General features: G+C 41.6%; 1 protein-coding gene across 2 annotated transcripts in view; it reads left to right on the top strand.

Moving 5' to 3' along the window:
- The window catches only part of ST6GALNAC5 (ST6 N-acetylgalactosaminide alpha-2,6-sialyltransferase 5), a 950,199-nt gene that overhangs the window by 703,064 nt on the left and 227,488 nt on the right, over positions 1–19,647 (top strand). The window contains exon 5 of one of the 2 annotated variants that reach the window (XM_078645258.1): positions 13,516–14,242. The exons of the other annotated variant lie outside the window; for it this stretch is intronic. Within the exon in view, the coding sequence (XP_078501384.1) occupies positions 13,516–13,747 (232 nt within the window). The 3' untranslated portion in view covers positions 13,748–14,242. Of the gene's footprint in view, positions 1–13,515; positions 14,243–19,647 lie in introns of those variants that run through there. 2 annotated transcript variants of the gene reach the window in all.

Here is a 19,647-nt window from a genome sequence, read left to right as displayed (position 1 = left end):
ATTTAAGGAGGCTGTTCATGGACAAATGATTGCCTTTTCAGCTGCACAATCGAAAACTAGATGCATGAAAATAGCTGAATTACAGCAAGCTGTTGAAAGTGCTTTAATCCAGAGAAATTTCTCTTTACTGGATCAGCTTGAAAAGGCTAAAAAGGTGCTCAAGGATTATTTCATAGTTGAAGAAATATATTGCTCACATACCTATCAACAATGTGTTTATGAGGAAAGGCAAATGGTTGGTAAATTACTCGCTGGGTCTACTTAGACGCGACAGGAAGCAGCTCTATTAGCAGTGACAGATAGGGAGTTAATAGCCCGAGTTTTTGAGGAACATTACCAACAGCTTTACACTACTAAATATGCAGTTTGTCAGGTTGTGATACAAGAATACTTTGAAGGGGTAGAACTCCAGAGGCTATCCAATACCCTTGTAGACCGGGTTCAACAAGATATATCAAGCGCAGAGATTTTGGCAGTCAATTCAATTGCTGGAGCGAAAGCTTGCGGGGACGATAGGCTGCCCATAGAATTCTATAAAGCGTTTGCGAAGGAGCTGATTTCCTTCTTGGCTTAGCTTTTTAATTACTTAAAAGCTGGAGGCGCTGTTCCCTCAGATTTCAAGAAGGCCATTGTAGTCAGTTTTGTGAAGACCAATCAATCTTCTCAAAGCTGATTATAAAATTTTGATTGAAAACTTGGGCGCAGCGCTTTACCCCATTAGCCCAGGAAGTGATCCACAGAGACGAGTTGTGGTTTGTTGCCAGGAGGTCGATATCATCTAACACAGGATTCTTGATACAGGCTCTTAATTTCTTTAGTATTATCAAGATTCAGCATGTATTAGGATGGTGGACGCCGAAAAGGCGTTCGACCTGCTAAACTAAGATGCCCTTTTTTATGGTCTAGGGAGGTTTGGAGCTCCCTCTCAGGTCACAACCTTGCTCAGGAATATACTTCAGGGGCCCCAGGCTCAGCTGGTGATAAATGCAAGTCAAGTAGGGTATATAAACTGCTGGACTAGACAGGGGTGCCCGCTTTCCCCCCTTACTATTTACTTTTTTTTTTTCATCGAACCCCTGGCTATTGAAATTTGAGGTAATATAGGAATCGTTGCCCCGATTAAGGGCATGGCAAAATTAAAGTTGTTTGCAGACGACATTATCTTATATCCCAGCCCTGAGAGTCAGAATATGTACAAGAGCCATGTTACCTCGTCAACAAAGTACCCCTTTCAGTGTGCCTACTCTATCTGTGCCAACAACATCTGCACAAGCCTTAACTGAATTTAGTCAATTCGAATTGATTGAGGGATATCAAATCAACCAGAATAAAACAGATTTTAACTTTGAACACCAACACGGATTTTATCCCAACAAATCTTAATCAGGCCCTCAAGTTGGATCCCATATTGTATCCGGGGATCTAGGTTTCAAATCAATATGGGCAGTTATATAAATTAAATTATGAGGCAACATGGGAGAACATTAAGTAATTGTTGGAAAACAGGTAGCGTCTGCTGCTAACTTTGATAGGTCGGGTAGTCCTTATCAAGATGTCCATGCTCCCCCTGCTAAATTTCTTGTTTATTAATATTCCAATTAAAACAAATATTAGTTACTTTAAAGAGCTTGAATCTATGTTCAGAGAGTCTGTATAGAGCAATAAAGCTCCCAGGCTTAAACTTTCGGTGTTACAACTTGATACTAATCAAGGTGGGCTAGCAACATCGCATAATCGTTCATATTACGGATTGGTGATTTTAGATTTAACAGCGTGTTTACTGTCTTCTAATAGGTTATCAGATACGTTTTTTCCAGATAAAATGGCACAAGAATCTGGCTTTTAGATCCTGACATTTCTTAAAATGTCAAAACTCCCCAAAAGGACTAGATATAAAACTCTCCTGGAATTTTCCATTAGACTTTAAGCAAAATGATTTGTTCAGGTTTCACTATTTGAAATTAATTGAATGAAAAAGCTTGGGTCTCCAAATTCATTCTAATCATCTCAGTAATTGGAAGGATTGTGGTCTAGAAGAGCTGGAGTGATTTGTAATTCAGATTAGAGTTGTTACCTGGCAAGAGGTTCAGGATAGATGCTGTGACCGGAATATGCCTGGTTTGTTTGAATATCTACAAATTGTATACTTTTTAAACAGATATAGTCTCATCTAGTTGTGCCCAACCAAATTACCGACCACTCTATTTGAAGCAAAAGTTAGAGGGGTGGGCAACTGGTACTGTCTGATGCACACCCAAAACGAGTTTCCATTGGTTGAGAAATTCTGAGAGAGAGTAACCCGGGAAACCCAATGGACTTTTTCCAGCCAGCAGTGGCAGGCCTTAGCCCCGTTAGGGAGCAAGGCTTTAAGAGCTGTCAACTTTAAAAGAATGGCTTTTCTGTCCAGATTTATGGCATACTTCGCTCCTAAAGAAAATCCAAAGGTGGTGATGGACGGAGCATTGACAATACAAACACTCACCCCCAGTCAACTGATCTGGGTTTAATCCATCACCGTTCTTTAGCTCACTCCGCCACCCCAGTTCAGACAATATACTTCGCTCCTAAAGCCCTCAACAAGAATTATCCAGAGGTGGAGAATAGATGTTTTCGTTGCCAGGCAGAAAGGGAACGGGGATGGCTACATATATTCATCTCTTGTCCAAGGCTAGGGGTATTCTGGGGTAGGATTTTTTCGGCCATGAGTCGGACAATCCAGAAGTCGATTGATCCAGTGGCAGAGGTTGCCCTCTTTAGTATTATGAGTTCTGAGAAAAATTTGACAAAATCGGAGGAGGCTTTTCTAGCTATTTCCTCCCTATTTGCTCGCTCCTTAATTCTTCACAATTGGAGGTCAGCGGAAGCACTTTCATATGCGAGATGGCTAAACAAGATGAAACGCACTAGGATGTTTGAAGAAGCATATGCAAAGCTGGTTGAGGCAATAAAAAAAGTTTACTGTAACTTGGAAATACTTAGTTAATCTTGAAAATTATGACTGTATAGAAGCCAGGTCGACTGTAGCACTTTAGCACTTCAGTGCTTCAGAAAATCAGGGGAAAAATGTTTTATCTGAAAAATGTGGGGACACTATTTTAAAGGCATGTGGGAAGCATACTGTTCGCTAGACTAGGGTAGCAAAATGTTTCTGTACCATATTAATTGTAGAATTGAGAAAAACAAGGACCCCCTGAACCATAGATAACTCATTCCTAGGACAGGGAAATTAATATTTGAGAAATAACAATCCTAGGCAATCCACATTTATAAAATAAACTACAATAATGTAATATTAAACACTACAAACAATATTTATGAACTACCCAAGTGTGCAAATGTATCAAATTTTTAATAAAGAATTAAAAAAGAATTTATACATGTCATTGTAATACAGTACTTAATATGCATATCCATATAATAAAAACGTAAAGAATAGTCACAGATAGAACAAAATTCTGTATCCATATTACTTGTAGGACAGGCTTATGTTGATCAAATGTTTTGCACTTTCTTGCATCTCCAAGTATGGTTTTATCTGGGATTTGTATGTTTTGATCAAAGGCAGTTTTTAAACTTCCTTAAAATGTTGTTATTGTAATGTCCCTGATGCTCTGCTCAATAAAACATTTATAAAAAAAAAAGGCAAAAAAAAAGAGGATTGGGCCTCTGTGTCTTTTTTCCAGGGGGGCATGTTCAACAGAACCAACAAAGTCATAGCTGACTGGCTATGGAATAAAAATGAAAGTAACCCATTCCAGGTTTAAAAATAACATCATAGCTACCTGCGCTGAATAATCTTTAATAAAGGTAAACCTGCTGCTCATTTAGAATGCACTAAAAACACTACAAAACCTCCGTGTGCCCAAGGACACATGCAAGTATTGCTCTTTGCAAATGACTGGGTTGCCAATCCATCGCTTGTACTTCATGTTGTATACCCCTAGCCTGAATGTGATCATCACAGCCTCAAATGCCATGTTTTTGTCACCCTCCTACCTAGCAAGTTAAGCTTGTATGAACACAGGCACTATGGAACTGATGTAGCAAAGGGTTTTTACTAATTCTCTCGCATATGCATCAAAAGAAAAACCAGTCGCAAACGGGCAGATTCTTAGAATCTGCCCCTTTGCGACCGGTATTTTTGTATTTGGAATGCATCATCCCAAATGCAAAAATCGCAATTTAAGTAATCTCTAAATTGCGATTACTTAAATTGTGATTGCATTTAAGGAATCGCAAATTGGGATTCCTTAAACGCAATGCATTAAAGTAAAAAAAAAAAAACTGCGATTTCGCTAATAGGGGGCAGAAATGACCATGGAACTTCATGGTAATTTGCAAAAACTGCCCTAGTGCACAGATCAATTTCAGGGGTGCAACAGGGGGTCCTTTTGACACCCTTGAGCACTGAAATTGCATGCGCAATTTACGAGGACCCATTGGTACTCGCAAATTGTATATGCAATTTCCCATTCATTCCTATGGGTCTATAAGCCTATAGGAATGAATGGGAAGCCATTCCTTATTTGCCAGTCGCAAATAAGGAGTGTGTAGGAATCGCTATTTTTACAGCGATTCCTACATACATACAGACACATGCATCATTGTTGGCTTTTGCGATTTCTTAATTGCGATTTTTAAGGAATTGCAATTAAGAAATCGCAAAAGCCTATGCATGAAGAAATCGCTGAAAAATGTGCGATTTCTAAACATTCCTTAATTGCGACTCGCAAATTGCGAGTCGCAATTAAGGAATCCCTCCCCATTCATTCCTATGGGCCTACAGGCCCATAGGAATGAATAGGAAGAAATTCTCAATTTGCGATTCCCAATTAGAGAATCGCAAATTGAGAATGCAATTTCAAGGGTGCCAGGGTGTCAAAAGGACACCCTGTTACACGCCTGAAATTGATCCATGCACATATGTTGCGGACACACATGTCCTAAGGGCATGTGTGTGCGTTACATGAAACTTTGAAAAATGCACAAGTGCATTTTTCTAAGTTTTCGCAAATTACCATGAAGTTCAACTTCATGGTAATTTGCTCCCCCAAATTGCGAAATCACTAATTTTAAAACTTTCATGCATTGCATTTAAGGAATTGCAAAATGCGATTCCCAAATGCAATCGCAATTTGTGAATTCGCAAATATTTGCGAATTCTCAAATTGCGAGGGCCTTCACCCCTAATGCATCCCAAAACCTAATTTTGTGATCGCAAATGGCCGATTCTTGCGATTCGCACCGTTTGTGATCGCAAAAGGCTTTGATGCATGTGCCTGATAGGCTTTTGCGAGTCCTTAATTGTGATTCCTTAATTATCGCAATTAAGGACTTACAAAATCCTACCTTGTTGCATGTGCCTGTCTGTGTATAGCGAGAAATGCTTTGATAGATAAGGGCCTATATCTCTCACATTCAAAATAGATTTGATGTTATGGATCAAAAAGGGTTCAAAATAATGGCCATCTCAGGCATGATCAGCTACGATTGTCATATCAATTATAAAACCCGATATCAAATCACAGAAAATAAGAATCATTGTATATGTTAGGTAGGTTCTAACCAATGAATTTATGAGCCAGGATTTGAAATAACCACCGAATGAGACAGGATTTAAAACAATGAGCATATCGGGTTTGGGGAGTAAAAATGAGACAATAAGACAGTCTTTCAAGTAATTAGAATATAAAGCAAGTTTAGTAACAATGATCATAAGACAAGATTTAATGTAATTACCCTAAGGCAAACATATGCATACAATCAGGTAAACATGCTAAGTTAAGCTCTCTTTTTAATCGCTTTGCACCCGTCTGCCCATTCAATACACCATCGGGCAGCGTACGGCTTTTTGTTTTATTGCTTTTCACTCTGAAACCTGGCTTTTCTTCTTTCATGGCCCGTGTCTGTACCCTATAACAATTAACAGCCTTCGCTCCTGTTTCGTTACCCCTTGCCAATCCAAAGTATAAATGACATGCATTCAACTTATTTAGGTCACAACTCGGGAACCCCAAAAATATGTGCAGATTAAGTCTTCATTGCATGTTCCTTTATCGTGAATTCGTATGATACAAATAGAAACATTTAAAACCTAACAAAGCAGACCCAACAGTCATGCTTAACTATTAAAAACACTTGAAAGAGCGAATCATCTGTGATATGTTGATTTCATATTTTCAAACTTATCCCAAACACATAAAAAAGATTGCACCCCTCCAGACTCTTCTCTCAGGACCTCTTTATTTCTAATTTCACATGGACTAGAAGTCCATAGTTTCTGCCAGATAATTTTAAGCCTTTGTCACGATGGAGAGGATTGTGATTATATCCTATTTAAGTCTCCCAGAATACACAATTAATTATTCCAGTAGTATTTCTCAATACGTTTTACCAGGTTGAGCTATCCTTGTCTTTCCTTATATTTCCTTCAAGGGTGTTTCTTACTTGATTTTATGGAATCCTCTTCCGAAATAACGGCATCCTCCTTCTCTTTTTTGTTTGATTAGATATAGCCCACCATCTGTATCAAAGGTCTGTTGGTCCTACTCTCCTTATTAGGCACAAATTAGTCACTCAAATCAGTTCCTCCCAGAGCGTTCTCCTATTTATCTCAATTCTTCGTTACACCTGTACATACCCACACAACCTGAGCCCTTGAACCCTTAACCGCCTCCATTCCATATCTGCTTTCCCCTTTACTATATCCACTCATGCCTTGGCGCTTCCCGCTCATGTCCTGACCTTCCCCTTCATATAGTGTGCCCATGTATCCTTTCCTTGGCACCCTGCCAACTCTCCTACATGTACTTGGAACTTCTTTACTTTGGATTTTCTTACTATTCACACTCAGTCTGTTCCTGTGGTCAACACCCTAGTTCCAGACTCTAGGCTCTTGTTAGATTTGGGGGTCTCTAGTTGGCACAGGTAGGTACTTGTGACAAATAGGGACCCTTGCCTCTAGTCAGGGTAAGGGGGTACACTCCTAAAATAACGCCTACTCACTCCCTTGGTAGCTTGGCACAAGCAGACAGGCTTACATCAGAGGCAGTGTGTAAAGCATTTGTGACCATATACAGTAACCCAGTGACAACACTACAGATGGACACCACACAGGTTTTATATAAAAAATAAGTATTCTTCATATAGATTTAACACAAGACCACAAACGACAAAAATCCACAATACTATACTTAAAGATGGTAGTTTTAGCGAGAAGTCTCAATTCGATGTGTCAGCTGCAGCGGCAACACCCTTGTTTAGCGATGCGATGGCAACAGCTTCAGCTGCGACACTCTTCTCCAATGTTTGCGAGAAGCTTCCGCACGATGCAACAACTACAGCGGTGACATCCTTGCTCAGAAATGCGATGGCAGCAGCTCCGATGGCGGCGGGCTTCTCCAGGGATAGGAGGCGCTTTCCTCGTTGCGGTGCAATAGGACAGCTACAGCAGCGACACCCTTGTTCAGAAATGCGACGGCAGCAGCAGCGACGGCGACACACTTCCTCTTCATTGCGAGACGCTTCACTCGATGCAGTGCAATACGACCGCTCCAGCAGCGACACCCGTGTTCAGAGATGCGACTGCAGCAGCAGTGACGGCAATACGCTTCTTCCTCGTTGAGTCGCGCTTCCAGCTTCTTGCTACACGCAGTCCCTCAGAAGGCCCACAACAGCAGCAGACACTTCCAAATAACTCTGGGGAGCTGGGGGGTGAAGTCTGTTGTCCCTGAGACTTAAGCAGGAGGCATGCTCTTTTCCAAGCCATTGGAGATCCTTCACAAGTTGAAAGTAAAGCACACAAAGTTCTTTCTCCTCTCTTTGGCAGTCAGGCAACCGCTGCAGGTTAATCCCCTAAGCAGCACTTCAGCTTAGGAATGGTCTCTCCTCAGTTTCTTCAGGTTACTGTCCTCAGCAGAGGTTTCTTCTTGTAGTCCAAAAGTGATCTAATTTCTTGGGATCAGGGTCCAAATAGTTATATCCCAAAATCCTTTGTCCTCTGAATGGCAGAGGGGCCTTAGCCCAGTCCTAACCAGTTCTGAAGCACTCTGTTTACAAGACTCCTTCTTTCCTTTCACAGTGCAGGGCAGAAACATCAGACACCCCACAGGAGGTGGAGTCAACATTGTGGAGGGAAAGCACAGCCTTGGAGCACTTTGTTGACATTCCTTCTCTTCTTTCACAGTGCAGGGCAGAGACATCACCTGCACCACAGGAGGTGGAGCCAGCATTGTGGAAGGCAGGCATAGCCCTATTCAGGTCCCAGGTGCAACTCCTCCCACCCATCTAGATGCAGATCTCTCTGTTCACCACTGGGTGACTCAGCCTGTCTCCTGTAATTCCCCAGCCCTGTCACTCACAAAACCAGACATAGGAATACACAAACTAGCAGAGGCAGGTTTGAATGGTTAGGCAAGCAAATACCTACTTTCTAAAAGTGGTATTTTTAAACACAATGTTAAAACCAACGTCACTAAAAGATATATTTTATCATTCTGAGTTCAGGCATACTAAACTCGAATTTCTACCATGTTCACTGAGTCAATTAGGATTATAAGAATCTAATAATCTAACTGCCCATTCTGGCCTATGGAGAACAGGTAGCCTTGCAATAGTGAAGAACGAAAATGGCGGTAATTCACTATTAGGACATGCCACACACATCAGGGCTTGGCCTACCTTATACTTACAATGCACCCTGCCCTTGGGCCTACCATAGGGGTGTCTGACATGAAGAAAAGGGAAGGTTTAGGGATTGGCAAGTGGGTGCACTTGCCCAGTCAGCATGACTACCAGACTGCATACAGGCTCTGCAATGGCAGACCTTAAACACATTTTACAAGCCTGCTTCTGTGGGTGGCACAACCAGTGCTGCAGGCCCACCAGCAGCATTTGGATTTACACGCCCTGGGCACACTCAGTGCACTGTACTAGGGTCTGACAAGTAAACCAAACAAGCCAATCATGGAATCACTAATCAATACATTAATTTACAGTAGGGAGCACTTGCACTGTGGCACTGGACAGCAGAGGCACAGTGCTCAAAGCATCTAACACCAGCAAAAACACATGAGGCAACAGCAAAAATGGAAGGGAGACTCACGCCAATGGTGTCAGGTCTAACAGCTCTAAATAACGAAAGGTGGTTTAATCTTGTGGTAGCAGCCAAGAGCCATGTGCTCCCAGGACATGTGGTGTGGGCTTTGAGGCTGATGCATTGCTCTTTCTGTCTCTATTCTTATACTGATACAATACTGTGAGAGAGACTGACCTACTTTGATGACACACTTTGTCCTCCATTACACAGATGACTCCACACAACTTAAAAACAATGTCCAAACACTACAGTGTGCTCCACTGCTCTGGAGACTTAGTCAAAACGTCCTTAGCTCACCACAATCAGGAGAGGAATCAGAGTGGGAGCAGGAAGACACATTATGCACACAACTAGGCGGCCAGGCCCAGTGAGTGTATACTCTACACCTTTTTTGTGTACAAATGTGTTATTAGCATTTATAATAAGACATGCATAACAATATTAAACAACTTACCAAAACTACCACCACCCTCCCTTAAGTCTTGTCCCCATTCCAGAATGTATACAACACATTTATTTTGCAACTTACATTTTTACTCATTTTCTCCCCCGAATCCTCACTTTTTTCTAAAACACACTCTCCACCTTCAGCCTGTTCCAGCACAAATGATTGACTGGTGGTGCTTTTAAGAATCTAACCCGGTGTTCTGCAAACTTACAGCCTGATTCATCATTCTCCCGTTTTGCGAGCCCCTAATAGCGATTCATAAGGAATCGCTATTAAGGACTTGCAAAATGGGATTCATGTAGGAATTGCTAAATAAATAGCGATTCCTACACATTCCTTATTTGCGAGTAGCAAATTGCTAATCGCAAATAAGGAATAACTCCCCATACATTCCTATGGGCCAAAAGGCCCATAGGAATGATTGGGGAGTATTCCTTATTTGCGATTAGCAATTAGCTAATCGCAAATAAGATAGCGATTTAAAGGGTGCCAGGGGTGTCCAAAGGTCACCCTGTAGCACCCCTTAAATGCAAATTGAAATAGGTGTTGCGCACACACATGTCCTTTGGACATGTGTGTGTGCAACATGCAACTTAGAAAAATGCTTTTAAAAGCATTTTTCTAAGTTTTCGCTATTTACCACGAGGTTTGACCTCGCGGTAAATAGCGGGCCGAAATTGCGAATTCGCAATTTTTAAATGGATGATGAATTGCATTTAAGGAATCTCAAATAGAGATTCCTTAAATGTAAGTTCTCGCAAAATAGCGAAATCGCTATTACCGATTTTTGCATTTGGGATGATGAATCCCAAATGCAAAAATAGCGCACGCAAAGGGCCAGATTCTCAGAATCTGGCCCTTTGCGAGCCGATTTCGGCTTGATGAATCAGGCTGTTAATATCCCGCTTCACTGTTCAAGGGCCTGCCCCAGCCTCTCCTTGAGACAGCCCACTTACTCTGCTTTTTTCTGTATGGCACTCTAAACCCCTTACTTTCATCCTGGTGGATTGGCCGCGTTTGCACATTTGGATATAGGGAGACGGCTTACAGAAGAAAAAGCATTTACGATGCTGAGCTCGATTTATAAAGGACAATACCAGAAGAACGGCGTAAACCTACACATGCGTAAGGTGCACTAGATGGAGAAAGATTTAAGTGCAGATGCAGCAAGTCTGTGAAACACAAATGTGGATTTTATGCACCCGTAAACTAGAGCTTCAGAGGTTTGGTCCTGGAAATGAAAAGGACACATAATCCGAGCTCTTTTGCAACAATAACACAGGAGAAGCACATATTATGTCATTATATTATTTGTCACACATACTATCCTAGTACCAAAACACGTTGAGTTGAACATATATGCAAACAGTTTATGGAGTTGAAAAGGGGTGGGCGAGTTTCAACCCTTTTCTTTATGGTGCTATAGATTCATTTGCATTCAGCCTAAAATTTCAATATATCTCCAATTAAAGAAGTGTAAAATTAGATGGCTGTTGCCTGCAGAATGGCCTCCTATGGATTTCACACCAAGAAGAATCGAAGGGCCCCAGCATGCAGCGCACGCCATAAAATGGAGCGTGCAAAGTGCATTACTACGGATCCTATCAGGTTCTCATGTTACAAATAGAAGCTTTAATGGCTCAGTCTCATGATCTGCTAACAGACAGATTATCTTGCCAGTTAATAATGCGGTAATGACCTGCAAGATTAGTATTTTGTTTGAGTGACAAGATCAAAGTAGTCACTATGTATTAGTATTCACTCTGGACTCCGCTATATAAAAGGTCTAGACCTTTATAATTAATAGGACTGAATGTTCCTCATTGTGCCACGCCATACCTTTAACTAGGTGTGCCAGACAGTTTTACTGGTATTTGCGGCCCCTATGGCAGCTACAAACTCATGCCTGCTTGAAGCAGTTGGTTTGCCTTTCACAGTGCACGAGGCATCCAGCCTGCACTTTCATTGGAGACATAGCTCCTCCTGAAGGCAGGTACACCCACCTGAAGGTGGATGTCTGTCTGCAGGAGTCTGTGGGACCAACTTATTTTATCCCTGCAGATGGGCACCTTCACGAGTTGCACTTACCTTGCACAATCTCTTTGTGGTGCCCAGTCACTGTGCCTCCTGATGGCCTCTTTGCTTCTGCACTCATGCCCATATTAACGTGTGGTCACAGAGGCAAAGTGTTTTCCTTATTTACATAAGGTCACAATCCGATGCAAATCATGGAATGTCCTTTTAGGACAGTGCTGATGCTACATGTGCCTGGGCACTATCTGTATTACAGAAGGGGCCTTGCAAGCATCAGTGGGCCATTTGGTAATACTAAACTGCAGCGGGGTGCATGAAAGTAGATACATATGCCTGTTGCACCACTGGGGCATTTTGCTTAACCCCTTCGACGCGCATGACAAAGCCAGCTCGTCATGGGCGTTACCTGCGCTACGCGCATGACGAGCTGACTTTGTCACGTAACGCGCGATTTTCAAAATCTCAGCGCGCAGCGGGAAAACCGCTAGCGCGCATGCGGTTAATACAGCCCCTGCAATGCAACCATTAACAATTGTTATGTGTTGGTATCCTAAGTCTGTGTACACCAAAAATAGAGAATGCAGAGCTCCATATTGCATTAGGATTGTCATGTTTCCCACGGTATAGAGAGAGCTGCTTGGGACAGAGGGTTTCAATTACTATGTGTTCTGAAACATTGTGTCAGGTCCATGATCTTCGAGACAGGACATGAACGCTCACAAAGGCACTCCTGCTCGAAAGGTTTCCCCTCACAGAACTCAATTGGACCTCCCTGACTGCACCACCATGATCTGCACCAGGGAGCTTCAGACTGACTTTAGTGGGTTGTGCAGCCATTGTGATCAAGGAGAAGGGCCCAGAGGGTTGGTGAGATCCTCTACGACCTCTCTTAAAGCTCATCCAGTCTGCATTGGGCACAAAAGTTAGATCACCTCACATCCCTTAGGATGAACATCAGTTGTGTGCTAATAACTCCCTCAAAGACGGGATTCCAGGGCCCATGACTCTATGATGAGATAAGACACTCAAGTAAATGTGGAGGCGCTTGGACTCTGACAGCGTCCTCATATTTACTACCAATGAAGTGGGGATCATTGTGACTCTTCATTAAACCCTGTAGCTCAAGCAACACTCCCACTCTTTGAGTTCTATGATATCGGCCAAACTTATTTTTGAAGACTTCGCGACAGAAACCTTTGCCACTTATGTCTACCCTGCATGGCGCATGCTGTGCACACATACATTCATTTCCAGATTCACTATACATTTAGCATACTGATATAATGGCGTCTTTTCAGATGACTCTCTATACCACACTGCTGCTGTTCCTAAGCACTATAAATTGCAGGTGCAACTGTTACCAAATATATTGGTATTTAGAAGCAGGGTCATGCTTGCTTGGGTTCAAAATATTACCCATTGTTCACAGTATAAGTCAACAGTGAGTGTGCAGTTTTCCAAACCCTCACTTAACATCCACCCACCTGCAGCTCACCCCTCTTTACCCCTCGCCACCCCAAGTCAACCTGTGAGGGTAAAAGTGAATTTGTATTTGGGATGTATCTGTGCTTTTCTTTGAAGACCAGCCTGAAATAATTTTTGCTGAGATGGAATTAAAATATCAATTATGAAAAGGTATCTCTTGGAGTTCGCATCACTTAAGTTTCAATGGTGTAATATTGGCACTGCCTACTGCATCTGCCACCTGCTCCTTTAATCCCCTTTGATAGTAAACCGTGTCCCATTCAATTATTCCTTAAGAAATGAAACACCCATAGCTATTAATTTAGCAAGGGAAGAGGACAAATGAAAATGGGAAAAGGGAAAAATAATAATGGAAAAATAAAACATGCCAGTTTATTGAAGATAGCATATTTTTTCAATAAAAAAGGAAATTGCTGTATCCGATCATGTTTTTTATTCTTTCTTCCCATAGGGATGCTCGCCACCCATCTGTTCCTTACCATTATTATGAGCCTGCGGGGCCCGACGAGTGTACCATGTACCTTTCACATGAGCAGGGGCGCAAGGGCAGTCACCACCGGTTCATCACAGAGAAGCGAGTTTTTGAGAAGTGGGCAAGGACATACAATATTCACTTTTATCAGCCAGAATGGAAGCCCGGGGCGCCTACGATAAATCAGGCAGAGATGAAACCAGCCTACTGAGCGGTGCACTTGTGGACTTGTATCGAACATGGCAGGTTGGGGTGGACGGTGCCCCTCGCATCGCAACAAATCAACCTGAGGAGAAAAGGGTCAACAAATGTGCAAAGAAAACTGCTGCATTATTCAGTAATGAACTAATTCAGATGGAGATATTTTGTATCAAACTGTATCTTAACCCTCGCTTTCATTTATTCCGCCACTTTGATCTTATGTCAGTGTACAAGTATGTATGGGATTTGTCTGCACAGACGGGAGCAGCCTGTCACATGACTCCAAGAGAATGGTTTTAGAGACATATGCTCTTTATTTGACATTTAGATACATTGTATACATTTTATATTACGTGAATGTACTGGGATTCCCTTTTCAGTTGCACATCTGATATACATTTCGGGCAAGAATCTTTCCTAATCCAAACGTACTGTATAAAGAACATTTGTTACAATGAACGTACCGATTTGCAGTAATTAATTATTAAACATTATTTGGACTATACGTTTTAAAACTCTGCAATCATGAGTCTTTCTTACATAGGAGAAGGATATTAAAGCCTTATAATTTTCAATTTCTTTTTTATGAAAGCCTCGGATGATCAATAAAGAGGAGATCTTGATTTTTAAACTTTAAGAGCGTAAAAAGCTCAGGTCAACTAACTCTGAGATCTTGTTCCTGGATCATTAGATTTGAAATGCTATCACTTTTAAAGGGGTTTGCCTCGTATGTCCTACCCTGGCCCACCTCAACAACACATGTAGGTCATTATCTCACACACCTATTTTATTCTCACAAAACAAGTCATCCGTCTGCTTGGTCTCATTTCGCACTAGGTTTGCAGGCATTTTAAGTGTGGCCACCTGAGCATGATTGTCAGCCAATGACTGTAGAATTCCCCACTTTCTTGGGAAAAAAAGGTGAGTTGACCAATGGATGAAAATATAGATTGAATGTGTAAAAATTGACCTATGGGCAGTTCCTGTTGACTGTCCATGATTGACATCTGGTTTCTTCCGCAGTTGGCTTTCTTCAGTCAAATAATTGAGTGGATACAACACCTTAAACTGGTCCCTCAACAACAGTAGCAGGGTTAGACTTACACAGATAAAGGCACACAAAGAACAATGTATGCGAGTTAAAGACAGACAAAGCCGCTGGTGAACAAAGCTGAAGCTTTAAAAAGGTCAAGATAGTTAAAGAGCAAGACTTGCAATTTAAAGCCATACAAATGAAGACTTGTGCATTAGATTTTGAGCACTGGCTGTCCTGTAGAAATAATTGAAACCTGAAGCATTCACAAGTCTTTCCTGGGATAAGCAACCTTTCTAAAGAAGACAAATGAGAGAAACATCTGGGTGAAAAAAGGTATTGACAAGTGGCTAAACATGGCTAGATAGATTTACACTGAAAGTTTATTCACATGCCAGACGATGTTTGTTTTAGTCTTGAGAAATGTATTACATTCATCCGTGGCAAGGTGTGCACTTTTCAAGGTTTTGGTAAATCTTATTGCTCAGTGACTCAATTCATTCTTATTTCACATTTCTTTTTTTCAATGCATAAAAGTACAGCATACCAACACACAAATACAATAAAATAAATAGCATAAATTATTTAATCTCTAAAACTGTTAAAATATTAATCCATGTAGGTACATGGCCATTGCTGGTCAATCGTATTTCAAGGTTAAAGACAGGTATTGCAAATAGCATCATGTGCAGCATAAGCCATTGCCCATCACTCATTTCTGTATTAAGGTTTTACGAAGGATTCCATAAAATAGATATACCAATACAACATCTCAAATGTTGACTAACAGGTGTTGTAATGTAAGCAATCAGTTATTTCATGAATCTCACTGATTGTATGTTTCAATTTTAGGGGCTGTTAAGCTGGTGAAGATTGCAGTGCGTATGCATAGGTCATTGCAGACCAATGCATTCACTACACACGGCCACATTATTAGTTAAGCACTATGGGGGCAATTCACAAAGGCGTGTAAGAGTATGTAAAAGAGTATTCGTCTAGTACTCTTTTATATACTCTTCTATGCTTTTGTGAGTGGTCTTCAGAAAATAGGAAGGACTATTGTCTCTTTGCACTTTTACTTATAGGGCACTGAGAAATCCAAGTACGACACCCTTGAAGGGATAGAAAAGTCTCTTGCATGATGACAGACATACCCCTGCCCTGAGTGCCTCAGATGCAATTATGTCTGGATCGCAGGTGCTGATTTTTGTTTTGTTGGGGCGTCCAACAGGGTACCCTCTTAGTGGTAAAAGGCTACTGCCATTGCAAGGGGTTAAGTAGCACGAGCCTCATGGTGGCAGAACACCATGTTGTGATAAGTAAAAGTCCAGATAACTTTCCGGATGTGTCAATAAAGTGAGACTTATGGGCTCACTCGTAAAGTTCTGTTGTTGCCTACTTAACTAACCTTTGACCTACATCAAGTTGGTGTGCAGCGCTGTGTAGTGCATGTGTGTTGTCTGCATGTGCTGGGTGTATGTGTGCCTGTAAATGGGACAATACATAGAAGATTCTGGATTCCTTTTTGGGAGTTCCAAGTCTGACTGTAGGAGTAAGTACAGTAAACCCTTAGACAGATTTGTGGATTGCTGCATTCCTGTGAGCTGAGTGGGTCACACACTGGAGGAAGAAGAACCAGGCTCTTCAGTTGTCTTCAAAGAGGGTTATTTAAATCAGGGAGAGTTCACTGGAAAGGGGACTGGGCACATCTCAGGAAGGAGATGGGAATTATGAAACATTCAGAGTAGAGTTTGGAGCCCCGGGGTAACATTTTGATGCACATATCACTGTGGCTGAAATCAAGATGTGAATCTCTAGTCACTCTCATGGCCTGTGGTTATCAGATTTAGAGCCACTTCTGCTGTGACAGACTGGAGAAAAGACATGGCTGAGAAGTGGGCACTTCAAAATGATGGAGATCCCCAACACAAACCTCAAAGACTCATACCCTAAATCACATTTGGTATCTAAAGTGGACTACAAAAAGAACTCAAGGCCCCCAAAAGTGTCAACTGTCAAGCAACCAGTCAGGCTGTGCGAGGAGGAGCAGCTCTGAAATACATCTGTTTGTGACAGGCTTGAGGCTAAAGCCTTCCAGTCTCCCAGGTAAGTGAGGGACATCTGCTAGGGGCATCCAAGACAATGTGGCCCTGGAGTTTGGAGCACCAGTGCCTATCTAGTTTCCAAGATAAGTGTGCCCTTGTGAGGGAAAGGAGAGTGATGGAGGGAGCGTGGCCCAGTGTGGAATCCTGGTGAGTGGTTCCCTGTAGCATGGTATGAGGATACGGCTGCTGCATGTACCGGGTTACCTATGTGCAGATTCAATTCTGTGACCCTTATACCAGAGGAGGCGGCATTACAGTTAGCCATGGTCCAAATTCCTCCTCCCATGCTGATGGGCCGAAGTCTATGTGTGGAGTGAAGTTGGCAACTGCATGCGCCAGGTGGGACCGCCAGGAAGATTAATGCTGTGCTGATCAAGCTGTCGCCTGTGTGCAGAGTATGGTCGAGGACCCCACGAGCCAGGGGAGGCCATCAGAAAGGACAAGAATCATTTCCTAGTTCAAGATATTGTCATAGGAGAGGCTGCGACGGTGACCTGTGTGGACCCAAGAACCGACTGAGGATCGTAACTGAAGCAATCTAGCCCCATCTGCGCGAAGGATCAGAAGAATCTACTGTCTCACTAGAGGAAGTGTTGTGGACATCCATCCATTGAGCCATAAGTGTTATTCACCAACAACAGCTGCTGCTGCTCTCTGTAGAGACTCCGGGTGCACTATCCTCGTAGGAGCATGTAAGACTAATTGCAGGGTCGAAAGGTTTCAGTGAAACTTTTTCTGCTGCATAGCACTTAGGGCATTGGAATACTTGTAACTTTTTTCAGAGGCGGAGTCATACTCCTGAGACTTTGACTACTAGTAAGGCCTGCCTTGAATGTCACCTATAGTGAATGAGAAATAACCACTACCGCTAGAGAGGGAAGTGGGACTTGGGGACCTTCCTATCAAACACTAGAGCCCTGACATCAGGGGGCTGTTTGTATTGTTTGTGTATGCATTAATTAACGTTATGCTCGTATATAAATACTATTGTTGTCATATTAGAACATATTTGACCGAACAATCATTTATTGCTGCTATTGAACATACTGTGAATTTTGAACGTGTGCCCCCCCTCATGTTCTCACTCCTCCCCAGAAGCCTTGGAGTGCTCGACCTGCGCTACCACTGAGAGTCAAGTTGCTAAGAATCTATAATAGATCAGGCCTCAGGACATCAGGAGTAAAAGGCATCAACTCCTACTGCTGGCCCAGTGGCCTTCTCAAAAGGGTTCCAACAACACTCAGCTGCTAATGCCAATCAACCCAATTCTGAAGGAGTGCCAGCCACTTGAGTCTGCAGTAGAGACTATATAATTAGATATATTTATAACAACTGACAATTTGTGGGCATGCCACATTGAAATAGCTGATTTATGCAAGAGACATGAAAACGAAGAAAGCACAATAGAGGGACAACAACATTACCGACCAAGTAAGAGAATATCACAAACAAGTCAGTCATACAACTTTTCATTGCCTTAAAAGGGGCAGCCAAAGAATAGACTTCCAGCTGGTCAAGGGCCACCACATTTATAAAACATATTTGTCGATAGGTAAAGAACTGAGAGGACTTCTTATTCTTTTATTTCCCGCTATAGAAACTAATAATTCTACAAGACTGGCCGCTTGGGAAAAAAAATTGAGCAAGACTTCCAAGAAATTATTACTAATGTTATTAGCTATGTCTGTAGAATTTTTTTTTTTTATGTATCAAATTGAGAGTTAAATTAAGACAACCATTTGAGGACAACATTTTAGAGGAGATTATGAAGGTAAATTATCAAATATTTTGACAAATCATTGCAGACTATAAAGAAGATCTAATCCACAGAACAACATGAAGATCATGAGAGCAGAATTAGATAATACAAAAGGATTAGTATAAACCTCAGCCAAAAGTGAGAGAGATAGTGAGAGAGATAGTGAGAAAGAGACTGCAGACAATTGTTACTTCTAATGACTAGAACTACTTAGCTGTCTCATTAGTGTGCTAAGACTTATGACATATAGTAGCATTGACTTAACATACACGTTTTCCAATAATTTATATGTCGCATGCACTCCATTCTTAATGAAGGCAAGCAATATCTATGTAGATCTAAACATTGTTTTAGTTTTATCACACAGTCATGAAAAACTCATGGACGAATTTGCTGGACCGAAGAACATGGCAGCTGTATGCTAGATTCCAGACCAAAAAAGAATGGTCTTCTACATCGAATTAAGTCACAGAATCTTATTCTACTCGAAATGTATAGTGGTGTATCATGATTGCTAAATTCCCATATAGGTTGTTGAGGTGGTTGTATGGTCACAGCCAGTGTAAATAAATTATTAAACCCATGAACTGTTAAATTCAATAAAACTATCTCAACTTATCTTTAGAGTAGAATAGGCCTATAGTTTCAGCTTTGGGCCCTATACAAATGCACTAGTGAAAGCTCACACTACTAGACCTTGGATTCCCCCACACTGATAAAAATGGATTTTATTGAAAGTATCAAGTGGAATTGTCAATAAATGCAAATCTGTTGCATAGGGTAGTTTATAGGATTCCTAAATACATGCAGGAAAAGCAGCTATAACTGGACTTTCATAAAATTGTTGTAAAAATAGTAAGACCGCAAAAGTACACCAGCAACAAATTTGAATTCATAAGAGATTACAAGACAAAGAGGCGATAAAAGAAAACAGCATTGGCAACGCTACTAATTCTCACCTCTGTGGCCTACTGGCATTGCTAATTTTAGCAATGCTGCAAAGCATTGTCAAT

This window comes from Lissotriton helveticus, chromosome 1_1 (genome assembly GCF_964261635.1).
Source record: "Lissotriton helveticus chromosome 1_1, aLisHel1.1, whole genome shotgun sequence".
Classification (NCBI taxonomy): Eukaryota; Metazoa; Chordata; class Amphibia; order Caudata; family Salamandridae; genus Lissotriton; species Lissotriton helveticus.
Note: the sequence above shows the minus strand (reverse complement) of the source record. Positions and strands in the feature narration are given on the sequence as shown.